The 27,195-nt window shown below is 44.0% G+C and overlaps 2 protein-coding genes and 1 pseudogene across 5 annotated transcripts in view; 2 read left to right on the forward strand and 1 right to left on the reverse strand.

The window, feature by feature from the left end:
- The window catches only part of EXOC3L4 (exocyst complex component 3 like 4), a 47,253-nt gene that overhangs the window by 10,812 nt on the left and 9,246 nt on the right, over positions 1 to 27,195 (forward strand). Inside the window, exon 1 of one of the 3 annotated variants that reach the window (XM_043922173.1) lies at positions 18,180 to 18,202. The exons of the other annotated variants lie outside the window; for them this stretch is intronic. The gene's annotated coding sequence lies outside the window, so the exon portion shown is untranslated. Of the gene's footprint in view, positions 1 to 18,179; positions 18,203 to 27,195 lie in introns of those variants that run through there. 3 annotated transcript variants of the gene reach the window in all.
- Positions 1,663 to 12,112, reverse strand: LOC122706744 (transformation/transcription domain-associated protein-like). Of its 2 annotated transcripts, none has more exons than XR_006344452.1 (3): positions 12,015 to 12,112; positions 8,131 to 8,811; positions 1,663 to 2,123 (listed from the first exon to the last, which is right to left on the reverse strand). XR_006344452.1 is itself a non-coding variant. In XM_043922174.1 (3 exons), exons 2-3 carry the CDS (start codon positions 8,689 to 8,691, stop codon positions 1,941 to 1,943), a joined length of 582 nt encoding a protein of 193 aa, XP_043778109.1. In that variant the 5' UTR covers positions 8,692 to 8,811; positions 12,015 to 12,112; the 3' UTR covers positions 1,663 to 1,940. The 2 variants fall into 2 exon arrangements, 1 of the variants encoding a protein (XP_043778109.1); XM_043922174.1 differs by having other exon boundaries at positions 8,293 to 8,811.
- On the forward strand, positions 12,133 to 26,675 carry LOC122707008 (annotated as a pseudogene).

A 27,195-nucleotide genomic window follows, 5' to 3' on the forward strand; every position in this document is an offset into this window, starting at 1 on the left:
CCTTTCACCAAATGGAAAAGCTAATGAAGGAAATCCTATGCAAGCATCCCATCTCTATGATCTCAGTCCTGGGAGCAGCTTGCCAGCTCCTCTGGCCCCTGATAGGGACTGATAAGGAACAGAGGGCTCAAGAGAGATAGGAAACAGCACCCAGGAACCCCACTGTTAAACATTCCCTGACAATTTCCCCTATTTTATTATATTTGTAAAAAGTCCTGACTTTTTGAGTTTGTTTAGTTTTAACAACTTTGGCGGAAAGGCAACAGTAAACAACAAATATAATTGCCAAGACAATCGCCAGAGTTACAATTCCAGACCCTATGCTGTGGGTGATGCTTTGAAACCATCCTCGTGGGTCTAGCCCAGATAATTCATCAGCTAGTTGTTCAGCTAAAATTTCCAGATTGGTGGATGAGGGCAGACTTTTAGAGAAGGTTTCAGAGGTTTCTTTTTGCAATAATTGTCCATTCAGAGAGGCATTATCATGAATATTTTGTAAATGAAATTTGATTTGCTCCCAGTTATAGACACTATGATTGAACAGAAGTAACACAGAATTGAGTAGAATTCCAATCACATTTTAATATCACTTGTTTTTGTACATCTGTTAATTGATCTGCAACCCATTTGATAGCTGTTTTTAGTTCCTGTATTTCATCTTGAATATCCTCATCTATCTGAGCCTGAGTGGCCCAGACAGTATGAGCATCTTTAGCCCAATTTTGGATAAAATCATGTGTTTGAATTGAGGTTTGTAAGGCAACGCCAGTGGCGGCAGCAGTGGTGCAAATAGCTATTAATCCCAAAATGCCAAGAATCAGCTGTCCAATGAATCATTTAGATCATCAGAGTAATTTAGTAAGTACCCGGGACCCGGCCATGGGACCTTCTTCCCAGGACCGTTGGAGATTTACTGGTAACCACAAGTTATGTTGAGATCAAAGAATCAAAAGGGATTCATTTCTTAAGACAGGTATACAATTTGCAATTTATACTAGTTGCAGAACGTCTTATTGAATTGTAAGTTTCCTATAGCTAAAACAAAAGGAAGGGGAATACAAGCTTGTATGAAATATGATTGATATAGTGAAAGAAATAATTACTATGAGTACTAAGACTGGTTCCTGTGAAATGTCCAGTCCAAGTTCCAGGTTCGTTGCTCGCAGCAAGTTTCCATATGTCCCATTGTTCAGGCCCAGTTTGTTTATTGAGGATGATCTGAGGACAAGGGGATGCCATTCCACCATCAAGCCAGCCAAGAAGTCCTTTGTCATGGTAATGTTCCATCCTAGTGTTAGTAACCCTCCAAGCTGCCTGGGTAGCATAATCACACACAGTGCCGTTAATATCATCCGAGCAGTTAGACAACCACATACCGTGGGGTCCCCAGTCGACAATGGTGTGGCTAGCCACAAATATTAGTTTTCCTGATTTGGCTTGACATTTGTCCCAACGAACAGGAGTATACTTAAAGTTCTTATAAGTAAACCCTTTACATATTGTTCTTTGTTCTATCCCTAACTCTTTCCCTAAAGTTTCAGTAGTGTAAACATGGTTCACAAAGAAAGGGCAATAAATAATCCAAGCAATGTCCAAAGGTCTTCTTTTGGAGGCAGGACGAAAGCCCAAGTTTGTCCGCTGAAGTTTATGCATAATTCCCCTGGGCCCAGGCACAAAGGAAGGACTTCATAGCCTAAAGAAATGTTAATTAGTTTTCCCTCCTCCCCAGGGTGTTAGGGCTCCTTCACGTTACAGGGAGGAGGCATATGGGAGTAGTCATTGGTTGATACAATCAGTCCTTTCTCCATTCATTCTACGACCTGCAATAAAGGGGGGTTGGGTAAGTAAACCCAGTAAGTCTGATTAGTTATTCTGGCTCCAGCGGGGTAGGGGGCAGGGGGGTCATGCAGGCAAATGGAGCGAGCATAGCAGTAAGGTTTTCAGGACTCATAAGGTTGATGTCGCCAAGGGTGGTGCTTCCTGGAGATCTTTAGAGCCAACGTGGCTGGTATTGGAATTTCTTCCTCCTGGGGTTTTTTTTGTTTCGTTTCCATTTTGAATGCTGGGGGCCCCTGTGGGTCGAGTCTTCCGAAGAGGAAGCCATGTGAGTTCGTTGGATCCATCTGGGGAAATACAAGCATATCCCTTTCCCTGTAAGATTTCCCTTCCCAGATTTCCATTGTTTACTGAACCCATTTTGATACCAAATGGGCAGAGTACCGGGAGCCATTATGGGAGAGCCCACCCATGACGAAGTCATGAGGAGAAGACCTAACACGCAAGGCCGTTCAGGACATAAGGGACCCTCCAGGTTGGCCCCGGCCTCTAGCCCACCCTGCATCCTCCCCCCTTTTCTGCTGTTGTTCCTGTTCGCCCTGCTGCACATTCTTGTGTTGTCTGCTGAGAGCTCTCCCACTCCTCTTTCACTGAATGAGGACCAACTTAAAACCCTAACTAATAAATCTCCTGGACACTGGTACCCTATGAAGGGGCCAGGGATGAAAGAAATGCTTCAATTCAAACCCTTTTGCTGGCATTCTGGCTTGTTTGATAAATGTGTGCTCCCATTGCAAAAAATGCTCATGATTGTTCTAAACATCCTAAGCACAGGACGCTGACAAAAGAAACCACTAAGCATAGGTCCCTCCGCGGGGTGAGAGAGGCTCCACAAATAAAATAGCCACAAATGTGCCTAATAGAAAATACTTTAGATAGAGATTAGCTGGTGACATCTTGCAGGTAGTTACCTATTAGACTAAGAGCCTGTTTTGTGCTATATCTGCTGTTTTTGCAATCCTTCGCATTTCTGTTCTGTAAAAATGTGATCCTATCTGGTTCCCATAGAGATGATGCCTATCGAAAAGAAAATTGATTAACCACAAGAAAAACAGGGTCGGCTACTGAGGCTGCTTAAGTCACGCCTGGAGCAAGCCATAAAATGTTAACAGGCCTGAAGGCCAAATGATAAAAAGACTCTTGTAAACGAGAAGTATGTGGATGACATCCTGTTTCTGTTGAAGGTCAAGTTGCTGTAATATTTGAGCTGAACTTTGTGTAAGCGATATGCACCTCCCCCAAAAAATATGCTGTAGAGGATATAAAGGGGCAGTGCAAAAATAAACTTCAGACTTAGCCCTGAGCTTTGTCTCACCGTGTCTTTTCTCGCCGACGCTGTTCTTCCTGAGGGTTCCCCTGGATCCTGCTGGGGCTGGACCCCGGCAAGTGGCGCCCGAACAGGGACCCAAAGGTGAGTCTCTCATTGTCCAGTTTTCGGGATGGCTAGGACCCCACTAGGGCGCTGCAGGCCCCCCTGCATAAGAAAGGCAAGGTAAAAAATGTGGATAGGTTTCAGGTATGACCCCACTAGGATGCTACAGGCCCCCCTGCATAAAATAGTAGGGTAAAGATGTGGGTAGGTTTCAGGTTCCTTCTTTTCTAAGATAAGATCCTCTCCTTTTTCTTCTTCTAATTGCTAACAAAAATGGGTAACAGTGAGTCAAAAGAAAGGCAGCTTTTTATTGGAGTCATAATGTAACTCCTTAACCACAGAGGAATTATAGTTAAGACCAGTGCTCAGTCCTTTTTCACGTTTGCCCAAGAGCAATGTCCGTGGTTACCAGAAGAGGGCACTGTAAACCTAGAAACATGGGAAAAGGTAAGAAAACAACTAAAAGCTTATTATACCCTGAATGGCCCTGAGAAAGTGCCGACTGACACCTTTTCATTGTGGAATATGATTAGAGATGCTTTAGATCCCACACATTAGTCTAAAAAAATCAAGGAAGTTAAAGAAGATGAAGAAACTAACCCTAGTTATAGGCAGTTGAGGGACATGTTAGCCGCAATGAGTACTCATGATAATCCTGAAACTGAAGATGAACAGGAAAATTCATTGTCTCCCCAGGACGAGGATACATTAGAAAAAGCAGCAGCCTGATACCACTCTGAGGACGAATGGTCCTTCTTAGCCAGAGATGCTCCAAAAGACTTAAAAGAGCCCCTTTCAGCTAAGTCCTCTGTAAGGTTCAATCCAAAACCCTTGATAGATAAATCTCCTGAGTCACATAAAAGGGTGCTTAGATGCTCCCAGTTGCCTCTCCCTCCTCCCCATTATGGGGTAAAGGGGCCCCCCACGGGCCCCTTAAGGAGAAGGGTGCTATCCAGCCCTGAAGATGGATTTGACCCCCACCTTGAAGCCTGCTTCCCTGTATTATTTGATGAATGGGGGGAAGACAACTCATCCTGGGAGCCCCTCCCAATGAAGTTAATAGAAGAACTCAAACAGGCCTATGCTACATATGGAGCCACTGCCCCCTATACTTTTACACTACTTGATGCTTTGGCGGCCAAATGGATGACTCCTTACGACTGGAGGACAGTTGCTAAGGCCTGTCTGTCTGGAGGTCAATACCTGTTGTGGAGGACGAAATATGAAGATTTGGCCAAGAAACAGGCTAATGCTAACCGCAAACATGGTCCTAAGCATATAACGCAGCAAATGTTATCAGGTACTGATGATTATGAGTGTGCTAGGGACCAAATGAATTTAGATAAAAGGACTCTGGAACAGGTCACTGCTTGTGCTCTTGGGGCCTGGCGCTCACTCCCACAGGGAAAGGAATCAACCTCATCTCTGTCCGATATTAAACAAAAACCAGAGGAGCCCTACGAAGACTTTCTTTCCAGACTAATTGAGGGGATCCATAGAGTAATACCTAGTGTAGAAGCCGCTGTAATATTAACAAAACAACTGGCTTTTGAAAATGCTAACTTGACCTGCCAAGCTGTTCTTTGTCCTATAAAAAAATCCGGAAACATAGGAGACTATATCAAACACTGTGCAAATGACCCAGCAATGATGCAGGGTGTCGCTATAACAGCAGCAATAAAGGGTAAGTCTCACTAACAAGCAGTACAATCCTTTTTCACCTGTAAAGATACCCCTCAAAACGGAGGTCCAAGTGGTTTAAGGCAAAACGGTGCTGCAGTCAGAGGATGCTTTTCATGTGGACAGGTGGGCATTTTAGCAGGAGCGGTCCCCACAAACCAGTTAATCCCCCTTCCGCAAACGCTCAATCCTCTCCTGTAAATACTAATCCTCCTGGCCCTTCTAACTTGCCGAAAACCCCTTGCCTTCGTTGTCAGAAGGGGCTTCATTGGGCTAAAGAATGTAAGTCTAAATTTCACAAAAATGGGACACTTTTGATTTCCGGTCAACAGCCGGGAAATGTGTTGAGGGGCCAGCCCCAGGCCCCGGCAATGATTGGGGTGAGCACCTTAAACCCATTCATACCCTTCGTCCCGTCACAGAGCTCATCAGAGCAACCCCAGGCAGTGCAGGATTGGACCTCAGTTCCACCACCTCAACAATATTAACTCCTGATTGTCCCAGTGTAAAGATTCCTACCGGAATTAAAGGCCCATTGCCAGCAGGGTTACTGGGAATTATACTTGGCAGAAGTTCCATAGCAATGCAAGGCCTTACCATTGTCCCTGGGGTCATAGACTGATTATACTGGAGAAATTCACATAATGATTTCTCCTCCAAGTAAGACAATTCCGATCTACCAGGGGCAGAGAATTGCTCAGCTTTTACTTTTACCATATGCTGCCACTGTGGGTAATGTCACTACTCAGAGTGAGAGACAAGTCAAGGGTTTTTGCTCTAGTGATGTGGCCTTTTGGGTGACAGAAATTACTCAAAAAAGACCCATGAAAAATATTTTTGTCAGTGGCAAACCCATCTTGGGGTTACTAGATACAGGGGCAGACATTTCTTGTATTGCTGGAAAAGACTGGCCCAGTTCATGGCCTACACATAAAACTGAAAATGATTTAATAGGCTTGGGAAAAGCTCCCTCTGTAGTAAGGAGTGCAACAACGCTAAAATGGCAGTTTGACAATACCCATGGAAATTTCCAGCCGTATGTGGTCCCATCGCTTCCCTTTACTCTATGGGGAAGAGATGTTTTGTCTCAGATGGGAAGGCTTCTTTACAGCCCTGATGAAAAGGTCACTGCCCAGATGCTTCAGATGGGCTATGACCCCTCAAAAGGCTTGGGCAAACATCAAGAAAGAAAAATTGAGCCTCTTAACCCTGTGCCTTGGCGCAACGTCTTGGTATCAGGTATCCGAATTTATAATGGGGGCCATTGTCCATGCTGCCGACCCTATCACATGGAAGTCCCAACATCCGGTGTAGATAGAACAATGGCCCCTTACTACTGAAAAACTCAAGGCTGCTAGGACTTTAGTTTTTGAGCAGTTGCAATTAGGACATATAGAGCCCTCCAATAGCCCTTGGAACACTCCCATTTTCGTGATAAAGAAAAAATCGGGAAAGTGGAGGCTACTACAAGATTTGAGGGCCGTTAATGCTACTATGGAAGATTTGGGAGCATTACAACCTGAACTTCCTTCTCCAGTGGCTATCCCTGAGGGGTACAATATAATTGTAATTGATTTACAAGACTGCTTTTTTACTATTCCTCTAAGCCCCACGGATAAAAGGCGATTTGCCTTCAGTCTCCCTTCAGAAAATTTTAAACAGCCTTACTTAAGATACCAGTGGAAAGTTGCCGGGGTCCAGCCCCAGCAGGATCCAGGGGAACCCTCAGGATGAATGGTGTCGGCGAGAAAAGACACAGTGAGACAAAGCTCGGGGCTAAGTCTGAAGTTCATTTTTGCACTCCCCCTTTATACCCTCTACAACACTCTTTAGGGGGAAGTGCATACCGCTTACACAAGGATCACCTCAAAACATTACAGCAACTTGACCTTCAACAGAAACAGGATGTCATCCACATACTTATCGTTTACAAGAGTCTTTTTATCATTTGGTCTTCGGGCCTGTTAACAGTTTATGGCTTGCTCCAGGTGTGACTTAAGCAGCCTCAGTAGCTGACCCTGTTTCTCTTGTGGTTAGTCTGTTTTCTTTTCGATAGGCATCATCTCTATGGGAACCAGATAGGATCATATTTTTATGGAACAGAAATGTGAAGGATTACAAAAACAGCAGATATAGCACAAAACAGGCTCTTAGTCTAATAGGTAACTACCTGCAAGAAGTCACCAGCTAATCTCTATCTAAAGTATTTTCTATTAGGCACATCTGTGGCTATTTTATTTGTGGAGCCTCTCTCACCCCGCGGAGGGACCTATGCTTAATGGTTTCTTTTGTTAGCGTCCTGTGCTTAGGATGTTTAGAACAATCATGAGCATTTTTTGCAATGGGAGCACACATTTATTAAACAAGCCAGAATGCCAGCAAAAGGGTTTGAATTGAAGCATTTCTTTCATCCCTGGCCCCTTCATAGGGTACCAGCGTCCAGGAGATTTATTAGTTAGGGTTTTAAGTTGGTCCTCATTCAGTGAAAGAGGAGCGGGAGAGCTCTCAGCAGACAACACAAGAATCTGCAGCAGGGCGAACAGGAACAACAGCAGAAAAGGGGGGAGGATGCAGGGTGGGCTAGAGGCCGGGGCCAACCTGGAGGGTCCCTTATGTCCTGGACGGCCTTGCCTGTCAGGTCTTCTCCTCATGACCTCGTCATGGGTGGGCTCTGCCATAATGGCTCCCGGCATCTCCCCCTTTTTTATTTTTTAAAACAGCCAGATGAATTTCAGTTGCAAGCTTCCGAGTGCTCTGCCGAAGAGCTCTGACGATACAGGGAGGACAATGATAATAATAAGAATCAGCGCTATTACAGCGATGTAACTGAGAACAGTGGACAAAATACTTTTGGCGGAGATAAAGTTGGAGAAGTCACTGGCAGCTCCAGCGGCAGGAACATCTAATCGGGAATGCTCCATTGTTCTAATCTGTCCATGCAGTCTGTCTAAATCTAAACTTATGCTAGAGCTATTCCGTACCCCTGAAATATGATTTTTAGTTTTTTCCCAATTGTAATCAGTCTCATTAACCTTTAAGGGTGTTACACAAATCCACCGGTAGTCAGCGTGACAGGATAATGTTAACTTTACTTTTAAGGCCTGTAATTTAGTTCGAATATACATGACTGCTTTTTTTAGGGCGTCTACTTTTAATTTTAATTTTTTATCTATAATCTCTTGCGTAGCGAGACCTAAAGAAACATCTTTTGACATATCATTGACATATTGAGCAGTACGTACCTGGTGAGTCAATGATATTGCTGCCACAGTGACAGAGGTAATTGCTGTTATTAAAGCTGAAATCCCTAAGATAAGTAGTCCTAAAAACCATCAGGATCGCATGAAATCTTGCAGTTGTTGCAGAACGACTATACCATAAATGTCATACCAAAAGGCACTCACTGAGACGGGCACCATAAGGTAAGTTGGGCGTCGCAGCACCACAAAGGAACAAATATTATATTGAGAGGTCAGAAGATTGACGACGTTGAGCGTCAGGCTCCGATAGTCTCCCAGCATCATCAACAGCGGGCGCATGTGAGTGTGGATCTGGTCTACTTTCATGGTAGCACCTTTTAAAAACTTTTTCATGCAGGCTTTTCCGGCCTCCTGGAGCTTGCTATTGGTTGAATTCAGGGCTTTGAAGAGCGCAGCAATGATCTTTTTTCTGGACTGAGGAAGATAATTGCAGGCCGCAAGCGCATTTAAGGCTGCGATCTTGTGCTCCACCACGTTGAGGTCCATCGTGAAGAGCTGGGGCTGCAGCGTGGTGCAGAACGTGTTTTTGTTTATCAGGCCCATCTGGGCATTGGCGGGCTGTCTGTCACAGCAGGTGCTTCTTAGGGGGGGCCATGTCCTGGAGGACCTCCTTGTGAAGCTCCATGATCATGGTCATGCTTTCCCGGTGACCTGGGCCAGCACCTGGCAAGAAAGTAAAGCAAGCATAGCAATAAAAACCCTTTCAGGAGAGGCTGAAGATCCCTGTAGAGAAGCTATTTCCTGTGCTTGATGGCAAAGCGACTTAATTTGCCCCTCTGTGGGTATGGAGGCTTGTTGAGTTGCCCACGCAGGATGTCTTGGTTGCAAGTCATGAGGCATCTGATCTTCATCCAAAGATAGATTACTAAGATAAGCTTTAGAAACAAACTTAGGGTGTCTTTTTTTAAATAATTTAATTAAATCTGTTAGCAATATAACATAACAAGGAACTATCTCAGAAGTGAGTCTTAGTGAACACTAAACCTTAATTAACAAAACTAGAAACTTAGTTTAACAATTTACAAAACTTAACATTTAGTGATTTTTTAAATTATGGATACATTAACCCGGTAGCCAGGGAAGGCTTTAACCCGTCAAATAAAAATGAGGTTTGTCAGGGAGCTGGGAAAAGCCAAGCGGCTGTCTTGGATCTCCCATAGCCCCGACTCTTTGATTTTCAGCTATTGTTCACACATTTTTAATTCCCCAGTTTAGGAGTAGACTGTTGTCATGTTTTAAGACACTAGGATAGCACAAGTCTAACAGTAAGGGGTTATTTTTGGTAGAAGCAGAATGAGCCTCTACATGTACCATAATCTTAAATAACACTTATTTACTTTACTAAAGTAACAAAAGATTTTAAAAACAAATATAAATCACTTAAAGGCAAAGAAATTTATAATCTCATATTGAAAGATTTATTTTAAGAAAACTTTGTTTTCTTAACATAGAGAGTAGACTAAATTCCAGTCTGTTACCAATTTACCAGATAGCAAACAAACAAAATTTATCAGTTTATCTTAGAAAAGTCTTTTTTATAAATCTTGAAGAACTAGCAGTGTTTTTTTAAAGGCATGAGAGTGAAACCATACAAGGCATGTTTAAAATCTAATTAAATTGTAATTAACAAAGTAACCTGGTCATTGCTGTGACTTGTAACACTTTAACATGATAACTAAAATTATAACTGACAACATTTTACCAGGACATATCAGATTTTTATGAGTTTTATACAATTTCTAGAATATCTATATAAGTAACATCAACCATATAATATAACCTGAGAAGATTTATCATTCTTCCAACAATATTTCCCATGCAATTTAACATGTCAAATGAACTCAGGTAGTTTAATAGCTCTTTGGGATGTCTCAGGGGCCCTCTGAAGCATCCCAAAGTCAGCTAGAAGTCAAGCTATTTAGGCAGTTTTGTCAATAAATATCAAAAGGGTTTATAGTACTCTGTCAGGTAGAATCATATAGATCACTGTGAAATAATATATTTACTTACCCAAAGTAAAAAAGAAGATTTTAAAGTTAAACATAGAACAGATCACTTCAGAGGTAAAGAAACTTAAAATCAATTATCAAAGGCAGTTCCACATCTCAAGAAAACTTTTATTTATACACAAAACTCTTCCCTTGGGGTCCAGTTTTTATAAAATCTTTTTATCACTTTTTGTACCCATTTGTTCTCCCTTCCTGGAACAGCCAACTGTAAGTCAGACTTACTTCTTTTTTCCTTCATAAAATGTATCTTCATTCTTCATACCTTCTTTACTGAAAACACACATCTTACTTTCCTTAAGCAACCAAGAATTGACTTTTATATTAGCATTCTATAGATTGGTGAACATAAATACCAGTGATAATTTCTAAAAAAAAAATTTAGTGAACATCTCAGGATGGCATCAAATATTATTCATTTGTAGTCTCAAATCTCTTTAGTTTTTCTGTAAAAGGAAATCAGTATTTAGTAGTAAATGTTTCAAAATCTTATTTTATTTGGAAATGACCTAATTATTTAATAGACTTACAATACTTAGTGTAGCACAGCCCTTAGAAATTTAAGTTACGCCAATCTGGAGAGACTATTGTAGACAGATATTACTAAAGAATAATTATTTTTAATAGAATTTGTATATAAACTCATATCTCATTTACATTTTTTAGAAGTTTCTTCACTCGAGGTTATTTCCTTGTTGACAAACTTGTAACAGATATAATATTTAACTTATATTAAACTTAAGTACAATGAAAATATTTTATTTTATGTTAATTACTCTAAGACATGTCTATACTAGATAGGTCAACAAACAAACATTAATATCAAGTATTTAATACTGAATATTTCCCAGTTCACCTGAACCTGGAATTTATTGTTTAATTTAGAATTATTTGATTTGTTAGCACTTACCTTTCTTTAAGCCAATTAAATAGAGTTCATTTACAAATTAACCTAAAAAATATTCCCCAGAGACAAAGACATACCAAGACATATTTAGACAGACACAGTGCAAGATCTAGCTTCATTTTCTAAGTTTGGTCATGAATTAGATATTACAATATAAAATTTACTAGTTTATTAAAAAAGTTGAAATAAGTAAAATTTTTAAAGGCTTTTCAGATTCTTGCGTCCAGGACCAGGGGACTAGAAAAACAGAAGGACAGGAAGGGCTAAGGAGAGGGAAGAGAGAGGGAAGGGGAGAGAGGTCAATAATGTCTCTTGTTCCCCACCGGTCGGGCACTCTGGCCAGTTGTCCATGTCAGGAGGAGACCAGGGACAAAAGGGTCCCAGTTGCGGCCGCTGGGTCTGGTCCATTGGCAGGCAAGCTGGCCTCTGAGTACCCCGAGTGGTCCGGATGTCAGTCTCAGCGAAGAAGAGTCCCCACCAGTTGCAGGAAAGGGGACCCCCTTCAGGGCCCGAAACTGGGCTCTTGTCTAACATTCGGAAATGAATTGTCCGAAGAGACACATGTGCTGATAAACCAAGAGACTTTATTGGGAAGGGCACCCGGGTGGAGAGCAGGAGGGTAAGGGAACCCAGGAGAACTGCTCTCTTCTGGAAACCAAGGACATTGCTCTTGGACAAACGTAAAAAAGGACTGAGCACTGGTCTTTTTAACTTTAATTCCCCTGCGGTTAAGGAGTTGCATCATGACTCCAATAAAAAGCTGCCTTTTTTTGACTCACTGTTACCCATTTTTGTTACTAATTAGAAGAAGAAAAAGGAGAGGATCTTAATCTTAGAAAAGAAGGAACCTGAAACCTACCCACACTCCTTACCCTACCTGTCTTATGCAGGGGGGCCTGCAGCGCCCTCGTGGGGTCCTAGCCGTCCCAAAAACTGAACAATGAGAGACTTACCTTTGGGTTCCTGTTCGTGGCGCCACTTGCCGGGGTCCAGCCCCAGCAGGATCCAGGGGAACCCTCAGGATGAACGGCATTGGCGAGAAAAGACAAAGCTCGGGGCTAAGTCTGAAGTTCATTTTTGCACTCCCCCTTTATACCCTCTACAACACTCTTTAGGGGGAAGTGCATACCGCTTACACAAGGATCAGCTCAAAACATCACAGCAACTTGACCTTCAACAGAAACAAGATGTCATCCACATACTTCTCGTTTACAAGAGTCTTTTTATCATTTGGCCTTCAGGCCTGTTAACATTTTATGGCTTGCTCCAGGTGTGACTTAAGCAGCCTCAGTAGCTGACCCTGTTTCTCTTGTGGTTAGTCTGTTTTCTTTTCGATAGGCATCGTCTCTATGGGAACCAGATAGGATCACATTTTTACGGAACAGAAATGAGAAGGATTGCAAAAACAGCAGATATAGTACAAAACAGGCTCCTAGTCTAAAAGGTAACTACCTGCAAGAAGTCACCAGCTAATCTCTATCTAAAGTATTTTCTATTAGGCACATTTGTGGCTATTTTATTTGTGGAGCCTCTCTCACCCCGCGGAGGGACCTATGCTTAGTGGTTTCTTTTGTTAGCGTCCTGTGCTTAGGATGTTTAGAACAATCATGAGCATTTTTTGCAATGGGAGCACACATTTATTAAACAAGCCAGAATGCCAGCAAAAGGGTTTGAATTGAAGCATTTCTTTCATCCCTGGCCCCTTCATAGGGTACCAGCGTCCAGGAGATTTATTAGTTAGGGTTTTAAGTTGGTCCTCATTCAGTGAAAGAGGAGCGGGAGAGCTCTCAGCAGACAACACAAGAATCTGCAGCAGGGCGAACAGGAACAACAGCAGAAAAGGGGGGAGGATGCAGGGTGGGCTAGAGGCCGGGGCCAACCTGGAGGGTCCCTTATGTCCTGGACGGCCTTGCCTGTCAGGTCTTCTCCTCATGACCTCGTCATGGGTGGGATCTGCCATAATGGCTCCCGGCAGAAAGTGCTACCACAAGGAATGGAAAATAGTCCAACACTATGTCAAAAATTTGTAAATGCTGCCATAGAAGATGTAAGAGTTTAATATGAGCAAGTGTATATGATTCATTACATGGATGACATTCTAATAGCTCATTCCGATAAAGTTCATGTACAAACTTTTACACAAATTGACTCAGGCTTTATCTACACATGGTCTAAGAATAGCTTTAGAAAAAATTCAAATTAATCCCCCTATAACTTATTTAGGGCGTGTCATTCATTCTGACACAGTGACTCATGCCCCTATGCAGCTAAGAAAAGATCATCTTCATACATTAAACGATTTTCAGAAACTCTTGGGAGATATTAATTGGATACAACCCTACTTAAAATTAACAACAGCTGAACTTAAACCCCTGTTTAATATTTTACAAGGAAACTCAGACCCAACTTCAAAAAGAGAGTTAACCACAGAAGCTCAAGAGGCATTAAAAAAGGTTGAAAAGGCTTTATCTAATAGTTATGTAAAGAGAGTTAATATGTCAACTACTTGGCAGTTTCTTTGGCCATTCCGGTTGCACCTACAGGGGCTCTCTGGCAGGAAGGACCTCTAGAATGGGTCCACAAGCCAAAAAGGTAGTCTCAACATACCCAAGTCTAGTAGCAGCCTTAATATTAAAGGGAAGGAGGCGCAGTATAGAGCTCTTTGGCAAAGAACCATTAAAAAATGTGATTCCTTACAACAAAGATCAACTAGATGCCTTGTTGATGTTTGAGGAGAGTTGGCAAATCACCGTGGGAGGATTCACAGGACAGATATTACATCATTTGCCTTCACACGCACTACTAAATTTCCTTTCTAGACATCCCGTGATATTCCCTGTAAGATGCAAACTGTCCCCTATTCCCAATGTTCAGGTAATATTTACAGGTGGGTCAGCTAATGGGCATGCTTCTATTGTTACAAAAGATCAAAACAGAGTAATACACACCCAAGAAACTTCTGCTCAAAGGGCTGAACTCACTGCGGTCATAGAGGCTTTTATAATGTTTGCAGAAAAGGAATTTAACCCTTATTCCAATTCTCAGTATATGGTTAGGCTGTTTCCACACATTGAAACTGCGGTTCTGCCTGAAACTAAGGCTACAATTTTTTACTTGCTAACCAAGCTACAGCAACAGATCTGGAACCGAAACCAAGCCTTTTATGTTGGCCATATTAGAGCCCATTCTGGTCTGCAGAGCCCGTTAAATGCTTTAAATGACTTGGCAGATTCACCAACTAGAATAACTGTGGTTTCTGTTATAGAAAAAGCGAGGGCCTCTCATTCATTGCATCACCAAAACACCACAGCTTTAAGATGCCAGTTTCAGATCCCTGGAGAATCTGTTAGAGAAATAGTCTGTGCTTGTTCTCCCTGACCCACTATGATCCCAAATTTACCGATGGGAGTAAGTCCCCGCGGCCTTAGACCGAACATGCTCTGGCAAATGGACGTGATGCATGTCCCCTCCTTTGGAAAACTGTCTTTCGTTCACGTAACTGTTGATACTTTTTCTCATGTTATCATAGCCACCGCCCGGACGGGAGAGCACATAAAGATGTGGTTCAACACCTATTTGTTAGCTTCTCCTATCTCGGGCTGCTAAAAGCTTTAAAAACTGAAAACACCCCTGCCTATACATCCAAGTCATTCTGAGAGTTTTGTATGAGATTTCATGTAAAGCATAACACGGGAATACCTTACAATCCACAGGGCCAAGCTATAGTAAAAAGAGCCCACCAGGCCTTAAAATCCCAAATATTTAAATTACAGGAGAGTGAATTTAGGTATCGTTCCCCTCATCAGATCCTGCACCATGCTATCTTTGTAATAAACAACCTTTACATTGATTGATCGGGCATGCCTGCAATGTTACGGCACTGGAGTCCCGAGCAGTCAGGCACGAGGTCTCTGGTCAAATGAAAAGACCTCCTATCGGGACAGTGGAGGAGGCCTGGCCCGTTATTAACCAGCAGTCGAGGATATGCTTGTATATTTCCTCAGGATGCAGAATCACCAATCTGGGTCCCAGACAGATTGATTCGACATGTCGCAGATCTTCAAGCATCCGACCCCCTCGATGATCCGACCACAGAAAAGGAAGGGAGTTCCTCTACCTCCACCACCCCCACCTAATGGGACAAGTCAGATAAATCAGCCGCAGATGATGTCAGAAATTGTTAAAGAAGGTCAGGAAGACCCTCCCACCAAGCAGATGTCACGGCTTTGTTTAACTGCTCATGATCCTCCCGCGTCTTCACGCTGCAGGAGACCACCAAGATGACCAGCACATTCGACACGACAAGCTTCTCTCCCTACCTGGGGACAAGTCAAGGCGCTCTGTCAGCAAGCACAGGAGATAGCGTCCCCACAGGGGTCTCCATCCTCCCCTGAAAGAGTCTTTATTGCCATTCTTGCTTTACTTTCTTGTCAGATAAGCGCTGCCTCCCCCGAAACATATTGGGCTTATTTTCCAGATCCTCCCACCTTTCAGGTGGTGACTTGGAATAACGGTCCTATATGGCTTAATACCGATCAACCCCATCTTTTGGGGGGATCCTATACTTCTTATACTAATGATCATTATCCTATTAATTACAACCACACCTTTAAAGGACTGACCAATGGACTCCCAATGTGTTTTAATTTCCCTACCGGTTGCTCCCGAGACCTTATAACCCCTTCTAAAGAGGGATGCGTTGGGGCCTCTAAAAAACTTTTGCTGACAGATTCCCCTCTGACGGGTCCTGAAGATAAAAAGAGAAGCCGGCTGGCTTGGAAACTGCTGGCTCGTATGCCAGGAGTTCTTGATCCTTATGAGTCAAAATTTCAACTTGCTGTGCCTGGTTATCCGAATTGCAATGAGATAGTCTTTTCAGATGTGATATGGAAAACTATAGATAACCGTTTGGGTTATCCGAGCTGGAAATCCTGTACATATAACTCCAAAATTGATTATATAATCCCAGGAGGAAAAAATTTCTCAGTACAAGACTGGAGCAACCCAAATCCCAGACAAAAGCCAAAGTTAGTCCATGGCTATACTGCCAAGTTTTACAATTGGAATAACCAGCTTATTCACTGGCCCTTGGCAGCCAATAGATGGCATCATAACCAATTGTCCCTCCCATGCTATCCTACGCAATCAAAAATAAAATATTCTGGCAGCCTGAAATATGGAGGGCCCTTGCAGCCACTTCTCCTATCACATTGTCTCGACCCAAAAATGATTCTATATATTCTGCCCTGGCCTGTTTGTCCTCACCCTATGTTTTTCTCTTTACCAATAACTCAAAAAATCTTCAAATACACACGAACTATACGGGCAGACCTAACAAGGTTTCCCGTAAACAATGTATGCTATCCTCCTGTTTAAATCCTCAATACAATGTGTCTTCCTTTGCTGTATTACAGCGTCCGCCTTATCTTGTGGTACCGGTTACAATAACTACTCATTGGTATGATAATTATGGTCTAGCTGTGCTTCAACAATTACAAGATCTGATGCGCTCTTGATTTATAGGATTGCTTGTTTTAGAAATTTCAGCATTAATTACTGCCATTACCTCTGTCTCTGTAGCGGCAATTGCATTAACCCAGCAAGTACATACTGCACAGTATGTTAATACTATGTCAAAAAATGTCTCCTTAGCTTTAGCGACTCAAGAGGTCATAGACAGAAAACTAGAAATGAAAGGAGGTGCTCTAGAGGAAGCGGTAATGCATATTGGAACAGAACTGCAAGCCCTAAAATTAAAGTTAGACTGTCCTGCCACGCAGACTACTGGTGGATTTGTGTAGCACCCTTAAAGGTTAATGAGACTGATTACAATTGGGAAAAATTAAAAATCATATTTCAGGGGTGTGGGATAGCTCTAGCAGAAGTTTAGATTTAGACAGACTGCATGGACAGATTAGAACAATGGAGCATTCCCGATTACAGGTTCCTGCCGCTGGAGCCGCCAGTGATTTCTTTAAAGCCTTCTCCAACTTCATCTCCGCCAAAAGTATTTTGTCCGCTATTTTCAGTTACGTTGCTGTAATAGCGCTGATTCTTATTATTATCATTGTCCTCCCTTGTATCGTCAGAGCTCTTCGGCAGAGCACTCAGAAGCTTGCACCCTGCATCCTCCCCCCTTTTCTGCTGTTGTTCCTGTTCGCCCTGCTGCACATTCTTGTGTTGCCTGCCGAGAGCTCTCCCGCTCCTCTTTCACTGAATGAGGACCAACTTAAAACCCTAACTAATAAATCTCCTGGACGCTGGTACCCTATGAAGGGGCCGGGGGTGAAAGAAATGCTTCAATTCAAACCCTTTTGCTGGCATTCTGGCTTGTTTGATAAATGTGTGCTCCCATTGCAAAAAATGCTCATGATTGTTCTAAACATCCTAAGCACAGGACGCTAACAAAAGACACCATTAAGCATAGGTCCCTCCGCGGGGTGAGAGAGGCTCCACAAATAAAATAGCCACAAATGTGCCTAATAGAAAATACTTTAGATAGAGATTAGCTGGTGACTTCTTGCAGGTAGTTACCTTTTAGACTAAGAGTCTGTTTTGTGCTTTATCTGCTGTTTTTGCAATCCTTCACATTTCTGTTCCTTGAAAATGTGATCCTATCTGGTTCCCATAGAGACGATGCCTATCAAAAAGAAAATTGATTAACCACAAGAAAAACAGGGTCAGCTACTGAGGTTGCTTAAGTCACCCCAGGTACAAGCCATAAAATGTTAACAGGCCTGAAGGCCAAATGATAAAAAGACTCTTGTAAATGAGAAGTATGTGGATGACATCCTGTTTCTGTTGAAGGTCAGGTTGCTGTAATGTTTTTGAGCTGACTCTTGTGTAAGCGATATGCACTTCCCCCTAAAAGATGTTGTAGAGGGCATAAAGGGGGAGTGCAAAAATAAACTTCAGACTTAGCCCCTGAGGTTTGTCTCACTGTGTCTTATCTCGCTGACGCCGTTCATCCTGAGGGTACCCCTGGATCCTGCTGGGGCTGGACCCCAGCCGCAGAGGAAGAGAAGTGAAGTGAAGTCGCTCAGTCATGTCCAACTCTTTGCGACACCATGGACTGTAGCCCACCCAGGCGCCATCAATTCCTCAAAATGTTTTTCTGCTCTTGTCAAGATATCTCCTTGTGGTAAGTTTAAAAAATTTAAAACAAACAAAGCTGTATTAACAATAGTTATAGGTTTAGAGAATATCTTATGTTGGCATCTGGTAGAGTCTGCTTTAGAAAGGGAAGATAGCAATGTTCCAGGGTATTCCCCCTTTTAATTTTTTTTATTTGCAATTTTAGTGTGTGATGTGAATAAGAGCATATAATTTGTTTTGCTGAGCAGAATGGAATTTAGTATAAAAAACTTTATATTCTTTGAGAGACCAGAATGAAGCTTTAGCGTTCTTAGTCCCATCTATATAGAAAACTTCAGCTTGAGGTATTGGCTGTGAGCTGACGATGCGGGAAATAATAAATTCAGTATTTTTGAAGAAATTCCATAGCTTGTTAGAAGGATAATGAAATGAAATTTCTCCAAAATATTCCAGAAAAGCTATTTGGAAAGCAGTAGACGTTTGTAAGGCATTCTCAAATTGAGATTTACTGACAGGTATCACAATTTTATGGGGATCTGAGGCAATTAGAGTTTCAGTCCTATTTCTTCCATTGATAATGATTAGAGCAATTAAATCAAGGTAGGGTGTAAGTGACTTTTATTCCTCTAAAATGGGTATAGATCCATTCTACTGGGTGTTCTTGTTGGGCAAGGAGTCCCGTGGGAGAATGAAGAGAGGGGAGTACAAATAGTTCTAAAGGTAAATCTAGTCTAATGTGAGTAAGAAATTGCTTCTGTAATTTATTTTGTACCAAATAGAGTTCCTCTGGTGCCTCTTGAGAAAGTGATCAAGGGCTATTTAAATCATGATCTCCTTTCAAAGTATTAAATAGATTAGTCAGTTGATAATTCAGTTCAGTTCAGTTCAGTCGCTCAGTCGTGTCCGACTCTTTGCGACCCCATGAATCACAGCATGCCAGGCCTCCCTGTCCATCACAAACTCCTGGAGTTTACTTAAACTCACACCCATCGAGTCAGTGATGCCATCCAGCCATCTCATCCTCTGTCGTCCCCTTCTCCTCCTGCCCCCAATCCCTCCCAGCATCAGGGTCTTTTCCAACGAGTCAACTCTTCACATGAGGTGGCCAAATTATTAGAGTTTCAGCTTCAGCATCAGTCCTTCCAATGAACACCCAGGACTTATATCCTTCAGGATGGACTGGTTGGATCTCCTTGCAGTCCAAGGGACTCTCAAGAGTCTTCTCCAACACCACAGTTCAAAAGCATCAATTTTTCGGCACTCAGCTTTCTTCACAGTCCAACTCTCACATTTATACATGACCACTGGAAAAACCATAGCCTTGACCAGATGGACCTTTGTTGGCAAAGTAATGTCTCTGCTTTTTAGTATGCTATCTAGGTTGGTCATAACTTTCCTTCCAAGGAGTAAACGTCTTCTAATTTCATGGCTGCAGTCACCATCTGCAGTGATTTTGGAGCCCCAAAATTAAGTCTCACACTGTTTCCACTGTCTCCCCATCTATTTCCCATGAGGTAATGGGACCAGATGCCATGATCTTAGTTTTCTGAATGTTGAGCTTTAAGCCAACTTTTTCACTCTCCTCTTTCACTTTCATCAAGAGGCTTTTTAGTTCCTCTTCACTTTCTGCCATAAGGGTGGTGTCATCTGCATATCTGAGGTTATCGATATTTCTCCTGGCAATCCTGATTCCAGTTTGTGCTTCTTCCAGCCCAGCGTTTTTCATGATGTACTCTGCATATAAGTTAAATAAGCAGGGTGACAGTATACAGCCTTGACATACTCCTTTTCCTATTTGGAAACAGCCTGTTGTTCCATGTCCAGTTCTAACTGCTGCTTCCTGACCTGCATACAGGTTTCTCAAGAGGCAGGTCAGGTGGTCTGGTACTCCCATCTCCTTCAGGATTTTCCACAGTTTATTGTGATCCACATAGTCGAAGGCTTTGGCATAGTCAATAAAGCAGAAGTAGATGTTTTTCTGGAACTCTCTTGCTTTTTCGATGACCCAGTGGATATTGGCAGTTTGATCTCTGGTTCCTCTGCCTTTTCTAAAACCAGCTTGAACATCTGGAAGTTCTCGGTTCACGTATTGCTGAAGCCTGGCTTGGAGAATTTTGAGCATTACCTTACTAGCATGTGAGATGAGTGCAGTTGTGCGGTAGTTTGAGCATTCTTTGGGATTGCCTTTCTTAGGGATTGGAATGAAAACTGACCTTTTCCAGTCCTGTGGCCACTGCTGAGTTTTCCAAATTTGCTGGCATATTGAGTGCAGAACTTTCACAGCATCAGGATTTGAAATAGCTCAACTGGAATTCCATCACCTCCACTAGCTTTGTTCGTAGTGATGCTTTCTAAGGCCCACTTGACTTCACATTCCAGGATGTCTGGCTCTAGGTGAGTGATCACACCATCGTGATTATCTGGGTATTGAAGATCTTTTTTGCACAGTTCTTCTGTGCATTCTTGCCACCTCTTCTTAATATCTTCTGCTCAATGAAACTAAGCCATGCCGTGTGGGGCCACCCAAGACGGTCGGGTCATGTTGGAGAGGTCTGACAGAATGTGGTCCACTGGAGAAGGGAATCGCAGTTGATAATTAGCAATGCCTAAAGAGAGTCTAATCCAATTTATATAACCTAAGAGTTTCTGAAAATCATTTAAGGTTGATAATTTGTCAGTATGAATCTGAGTTAGTTGGGGAGTAATACATTGTCTATTAACAACAAATCCTAAGTAATGATAAGGTGTAGAGGTTTGAATTTTTTTCAGGGGCAATAGTTAGTCCAGAGTTTTTTAAGCATTGTTGAGCTAAATCAAACATGTGTTGAGTTCCTAAAACAGATGGAACCGAAAACAATATATCATCCATATAATGGATAACAAGAGAGTCAGGAAATTGTTTTCTCACAGGCTCAAGGGCTTTTAGCTATATAGTACTGACACATGGTGGGAGAATTCATCATTCCTTGAGGCAGCACAGTCCATCGGTGTCGTTTATGAGGCCCTATATGATTAGGATAAGGGAGAGAGAAAGCGAATCTCTCTGGGTCTAAAGGGTGTAGAGGTATATTAAAAAAGCAATCTTGCAAATCAATAATACTAATGTGCCAATTTTGAGGAATAGTGGTAGGCGATGGGATTCCTGGTTGTAATGCACCCATAGGTTTCATAGATGCATTAACTTTTCTAAAGTCTGTTAAGGGATGCCATTTGTTAATTTCTTTTTTATAACAAAAATAGGAGAGTTCCAAGGAGAGCAAGATTCCTCGATATGTTTCAATTCTAATTGTGTATCTGTAAGTTCTTTAGCAGCCTGTAGTTTCTCTTTTGTAAGGGGCCACTGCTCTGTCCAAATGGGCTTGTCATACTTCCAAGTTATTTTAATAATTGTATTATTTGTTAAATGAGAAGTGGCCCCTAGGAAAAACGTGGAATGTAAATATGAGTTTGCCATTGCATAAGTAAATCCCTTCCTATTAAATTAAGGGGGTGCATCTATCACATAAGGTTTTAATGTTGCAGGTTGGCCTTTTGGTCCATCACATAGGTAGATTTGAACCCTTTGATAAACTTCTTGCACTTTGGTTTGAGAAATTCCTGCAATTTGGCAAGACATTTTTTTGTATAGGCCAGGATTTGGGCCATAAATGTTTGGATATAATAGTAATATCAGATCCAGTATCGAGGAGACCAGAAAATCTTTTACCATTAATTTTGATATTTATATTCAGTCGGGCAAATTCAGATACCAATGATGTCCATAAGGACTGTTTTTGACCTGTACTGCCGAATCCACCTGTCTGTACATCATTAGAGGAGTTAATAGAAATGTAAGGTAAAAGGAGTAATTGAGCAATTTTGTCCCCCTTTTTGAATTGCCATAAAATCTGAGATGACATCATAATTTGAATTTCTCCTTTATAATCTGAATCAATTACTCCAGGGTGAACAGTAATCCCTTTAGAAGTCAAACTAGATTGGCTAAGTAAAAGACCAAAGGTTTGTGGGGGCAGGGGCCCAAAAAGTTCGGTAGGTATTCTAGAAGGGACTGCTTGAGGGTAAAGGAGAAAATCATTTAGGGCTGGTATATAGAGGTGTAGAGGTTTGAATTTTTTTCAGGGGCAATAGTTAGTCCAGAGCATTGCCGGATGTAGAGGGTTTGAGGGAAAAGATGGATTTTGCCCCTGGTTTTTCTTGAAGGGGTCCTGGGGGGGTCCCTTGCTTGGACCTTGCTATTTCCCAAAATAGGTTTTCCTTCAATATCAAATTTAGATTTACACGCTTTGGCCCAATGCATTCCCCTACGGCAGCGGGGGCACACTTTTGGAGGTTTTTTTTTATTAGCTTTCTTAGGGCAATCCCTTTTTAAATGGTTCTTATCCCTGCATATAAAACATCTCTCATTTCCCTTTTTAAAGCAAGCAGCCGTTGTTTCAGCTAGCATTTGCATTTTTTGAGTTTCTGATCCTAGATTTCGACAAGCCTTCAAATAATCAATAATAGTGCCTGTCTCATGACTTGGGGCTATAGCCTTTTGACATTCCTGATTTGCATTTTCATAAGCAAGTAGTTTCTCTAGTTGCCTTTTAGCTTCTTCTCCGATTACAGTACGGGAAATAGTAGTTTCTAATCTAGCTTAAAAATCAGCATAAGCTTCATTAGGGCCTTGTAATATTTTAGTGTAGCTGCCTGTAGGTTCCCCTTGAGGAGTAATTGATCTCAGGATTCAAGGGCCACTGTTTTTAATTGTTTATGCAACAAAGAGGGCATTGTATTTGAGCTTCTATAGCATCAAATTGTCCAGTGCCCGTTAACATTTCTAAAGTAATTTGGTTTTGGGGAGCTCCAGCTCGAGTGTTTTTGTTAGCATGATCTCTGGCTAAATCTTGAAACCACATTGTCTATTGAAGATATTTTCCTGGTTTAAGGAGAGCTTTTATTAAAATTTACCAATCATAAGGAATAAAGGTTCCAATAGAAGACACCATAGCATTTAGAATCTCTCTAGTAAAAGGCGAATTTGGGCCATACATAGTTACAGCCTTTTTCATTTGTTGCATGTGAAAAAGGTTAATACCTTCATTTTGAGGTATTATTTGCCCTTGAGCGTCAGCATTTCTAAAAACTGGGAAGGGGGAAAAACCACCGGCTTCAGAGACTTGTGATTGCAAAGCCAGCAATTCAGAGAGAACCTCTGTCTCGAAGGAGAGTGAGTAGGTAGCAATTTTTTGCAAATATGAGTTTGTGCTAAGGACTTATTATTATCCAGAAAAGTATTGCCAGCTTTGGTGTCACAGAGTATCTCAGGAGAGTCGTCAGAATCATTAGGTTCTAGAAAAAGAGAGACTTTTAGATTCGTGCCTGTTGGCAGAGGAGGAGCATTTGGAGCAGCCAGGGCAGGGCTTGTAGGAAAATTCTGAAATATTTTGTGTTGTTCTAATTGGGCCTTTTGTAAAGTTTCATCATCAAATTCATATTCATGTAATAAGCATTCTGTCTGTTGTCGAATATCAGGAAGGCTAGAATTGCCTTGAAATGGCAGAATTACAGCTTTACTGAGAGCCCACAGGGGCCAGAAATCAATTGGAATATTTTTTCCCCGTCTGGTGGCTCATTCAACACTCTCTTTGACCGGATACCAAATTTCTAAATCAAAGCTGCCTTCATCAGGGAACCAGGGATTATGCTCAGCTATTGTTTGAAGGCAAGCCTCTACTCGTTGGCGCGAAACCTAAAGTCCCTGAACTTTAAATAAATGATGAAGTAAAGTAGAAAAGTGAGGGGGCTTTCCAGCCATTTGACCCATGTCCTTGTACTTACTGGCCTCAATAGGCCTTGAGTCACTCCGTCCGAAGTACCGTGTATACCAGGCCCCTGTTCTGGGTGCCACTTGTTGAGGTCCTTTAAGGGACCAGAATCTGGTGGTCTGGAGTCGACGATAAGAAAGTGAAAGAAGGAAAGAGGCTAATATGCCCTGGGTTATGCAGCCGGCCTTCGTGCTCCAGGGAATCAGCCAGAAAGAGAGAGAGAGAGAGAGAGAGAGAAGGACACGGGTACCCAAGTCTCTGGTGGAGCAAGGATGCTTATTGAATTCTGTAAGAGTATATATACTGTATTACAAGGTAGCTTCTTCAGATAAAGATCAAAAAAGACCTGACTTTACAAGTTACCAAGGAAACAAGGAGCAATAGAGGCCATAAGGCCAAAAGCAATCCGTATCACAAGAGGGTCCACTTAGGGATTATTTAAATCCCTTTCACCAAATGGAAAAGCTAATGAAGGAAATCCTATGCAAGCATCCCATCTCTATGATCTCAGTTCTGGGAGCAGCTTGCCAGCTCCTCTGGACGCTGATAGGGATTGACAAAGAACAGAGGGCTCAAGAGAGATAGGAAACAGCACCCAGGAATCCCACTGTTAAACATTCCCTGACACCCCGCACAGGCTGGCTCCGGGGAGACAGGGAGGGGTGGATGGACAGAGGTCCCCAGGCCAGTGAGGAGACCCACGCCACACGGGGCCAGTCCGCGGGCCTGATGAGCAGGCAGGTGGTACAGCACAGGCCAAGGACTGCTCGGAGGTGGAGGCAACTGCACCCCAGCTTCTGAAATACAGGTCAGCAGGGGACCTGGGAGGCAACTGCACCCCAGCTTCTGAAATACAGGTCAGCTTTGGGGAGCAGAGGGAGAGGCTGGGAGAAGGAGCTGCCTGAGCAGAAGCTGGGAGGCTGGCTGGGTGCAGGCCCAGGAGGCCCGGAAGTGAGGCTGGAGGAAGTTCAGACCATGATGGAGGCGAGAGGGGCTTCAAATGCCAGGCTGTGGGGAGCCATGGAAGGGTTTAAAGCAGGAGAGTGACCTGATTGTCCTGTGCCTCATGAAGGTCAAGAATGACTCGGGAAGCTGCAGAAGCAAGATTCAGGGAGCAGGGAGCAGGGGGACCACCAGGGGGGCCTCGATGGGCTTTGGGACGAGGTGGTCAGGCAGGGTGGCTGAGTTTCAAGTCTCTGCCTCTGTTACCTCCCGTGAGACCCAGCTGCCAGCTGCCCCTCTTCCCCCAGAATTTTTCCCTAGGCTTCCTGGGAGAACTTCAACTCTGATCCCACTCCTGGCATCTGGCAGCCTGCCTACCTTCAGACCCTCTGCCAGAAGAAGGGTTCCCTGGGCAGCAACGCTGGGCAGCTGGTACTGGAAGACAGGGTTCAGCCTCTGCTCCCAGGTTCCTAGCCAGACCCGGGCTGGTCCTGACTCCCCGCCCCTGAGCTGTGTGGCTTAAGGCAAGACCCTGCCCCTCTCTGAGCCTGTTTCCTTATCTATGAAGTGGGGTGAATGACACCCTGTCGCTTTGTTGTCATGGGGATCTGACACGTGCCAGGCATTGGACCCAGCATACAGTAGGTGCTTACTAAGTGTGAGCGCTTGCCAACCAAGGTAGGCTGGCTTGTCCTGCCCCCACACTCCCTGGAGACAGAGCCCAGAGCGTAGCAGGCTGGACCCGGCTGGAATGGCTCTCTTCATCACCACTCCTGCCCCTGCTGGGAGCTGGGGGCACGGCGGGGGGTGGGGGGCACAGATGGCCGCTGGCACAATGCTCCCTGCTGCGTCGAGCCTGATCTGAGGGCATGGTCCCCGAGTCCTGGCATCCAGGAGAACCATGACCTGTGGCCAGGGCGGGGCTGATAAGGCCTGCATCGAGCACCTGGGCTGGCCCCTCCCTCGGCGCAGCCTCCTTCCAGCTGCTCAACTGCCTCTGGGAGAGGAAGGTAGGCCTCGGCGAAGCCCTGCATGTCTGTCCCCTGGACAGACATCTTGCTGGCAGGTGGAGTGGGGGTGGGTAAGGGTCTGGGCCCTTCCTGTCCTGGTGTCAATCACCCCAGGCACACTGAGGCCTGGCGAGAGGCCACTCCGGCCCAATACCACCCAAGGGTCGGGTGCTGGCTCCAGCCTGGCCTTTGTCCCCGTGGTGGGGGGTGACCTGGGGATGGGGGGTGGCTCGGCCTCTGGTTGGTCAGTGACTTCAGCAGGTCCTGCCCTCCTTTGGGCCCTAGCTCCTCGGGCTGAAGTGAGAACTTGCTAGCCCCCCACCACCTTCAACTCCTCTTTGCACAGTGGGGTGGGAGGTCCCAGAAGGCCAAGAAGTTTCTCTTCTTTTCCCCAACAGCCAGGCTGGGCTGAAAGGGGGTGAGGAGTGAGTGGAGCCTGGGGGTGCCTGGGGGTGGTGAGGGCCCTGACCCAGGCCCCCACGCCCTGGAGACCCCCTCCCCATCCTCTCCAGGGGGCAGCGGGCAGATTATGGGTGAGAATGGGTGCTGGGAGTCTCCAGCCCCTGGTTAAATATAGAACCAAGGCCCCTCCCACAGCCTTCCCTGCGGGCTGCAAGGCCTCGATAAGCCCCCGGTGGCCTGGGCCAGCCCCCTCCAGCCTGACCCCACCCCCATCCAGTGCTGGGACATCCAGGGAAAGGGGTGGATGTCCTCCACGGGGGCCCTTGAGCTCCGCTTTGAGCAGAAACAGTCGGCCTGATGGCTGAAAGAGGGTGAGCTGAGGGGTGAGGGGGGCAGTGAAGGGGCTGTGAGGGGGTGGACACGCTAGGCCTCAGGACCCGAGGTTCAGAAAGCCCTGGATGTGGTTGCTAGGCCCACTCTGGGGACTGTGGGCTGCTGGCTGGGCTGAGCCCAGGAATCTGCACGTTCGTTTCCCTCTCCAGCTCTGGTGGGAGGGTGTGGCCTGGCACACCCAGCGCAGGTGGGTACCCAGGGGAGACTGTCATGGAAAATGGTGTCAGGGGAGGTTTCCTGATAAAAGTAGCTGTCCGTTGTCTGCAGAAATAGCTGCATCCTGGCACAAAGATGGCTTAGGCCAAGGGAGCTGCCTCGTGACATTTCCTCTTGACGTTTTGACATTTCCTTTTGACATTTCTTTTTCCAGTTTTTCCTTTTCCAGTTTTAGGGTCACCTCTGGTGGAGGGGGAAGCTTCTCTGACCAGCGCCTGGGCCCCCACACGCCCCACGGGATCTCATGGGGTTTCGGTGTCTGCTCCCCG

Source organism: Cervus elaphus, chromosome 13 (genome assembly GCF_910594005.1).
Source record: "Cervus elaphus chromosome 13, mCerEla1.1, whole genome shotgun sequence".
Taxonomy (NCBI): Eukaryota; Metazoa; Chordata; class Mammalia; order Artiodactyla; family Cervidae; genus Cervus; species Cervus elaphus.

What these genes read in the sequence shown, in the direction of transcription:
- LOC122706744 (XM_043922174.1), bottom strand. Translation starts at nt 8,691, where the DNA reads ATGGGCCTGATAAACAAAAACACGTTCTGCACCACGCTGCAGCCCCAG. An exon ending in ACCTTATGGTGCCCGTCTCA is followed by an intron (nt 2,124 to 8,292) that starts GTGAGTGCCTTT and finishes GTATTTCCCCAG; the next exon opens with ATGGATCCAACGAACTCACA.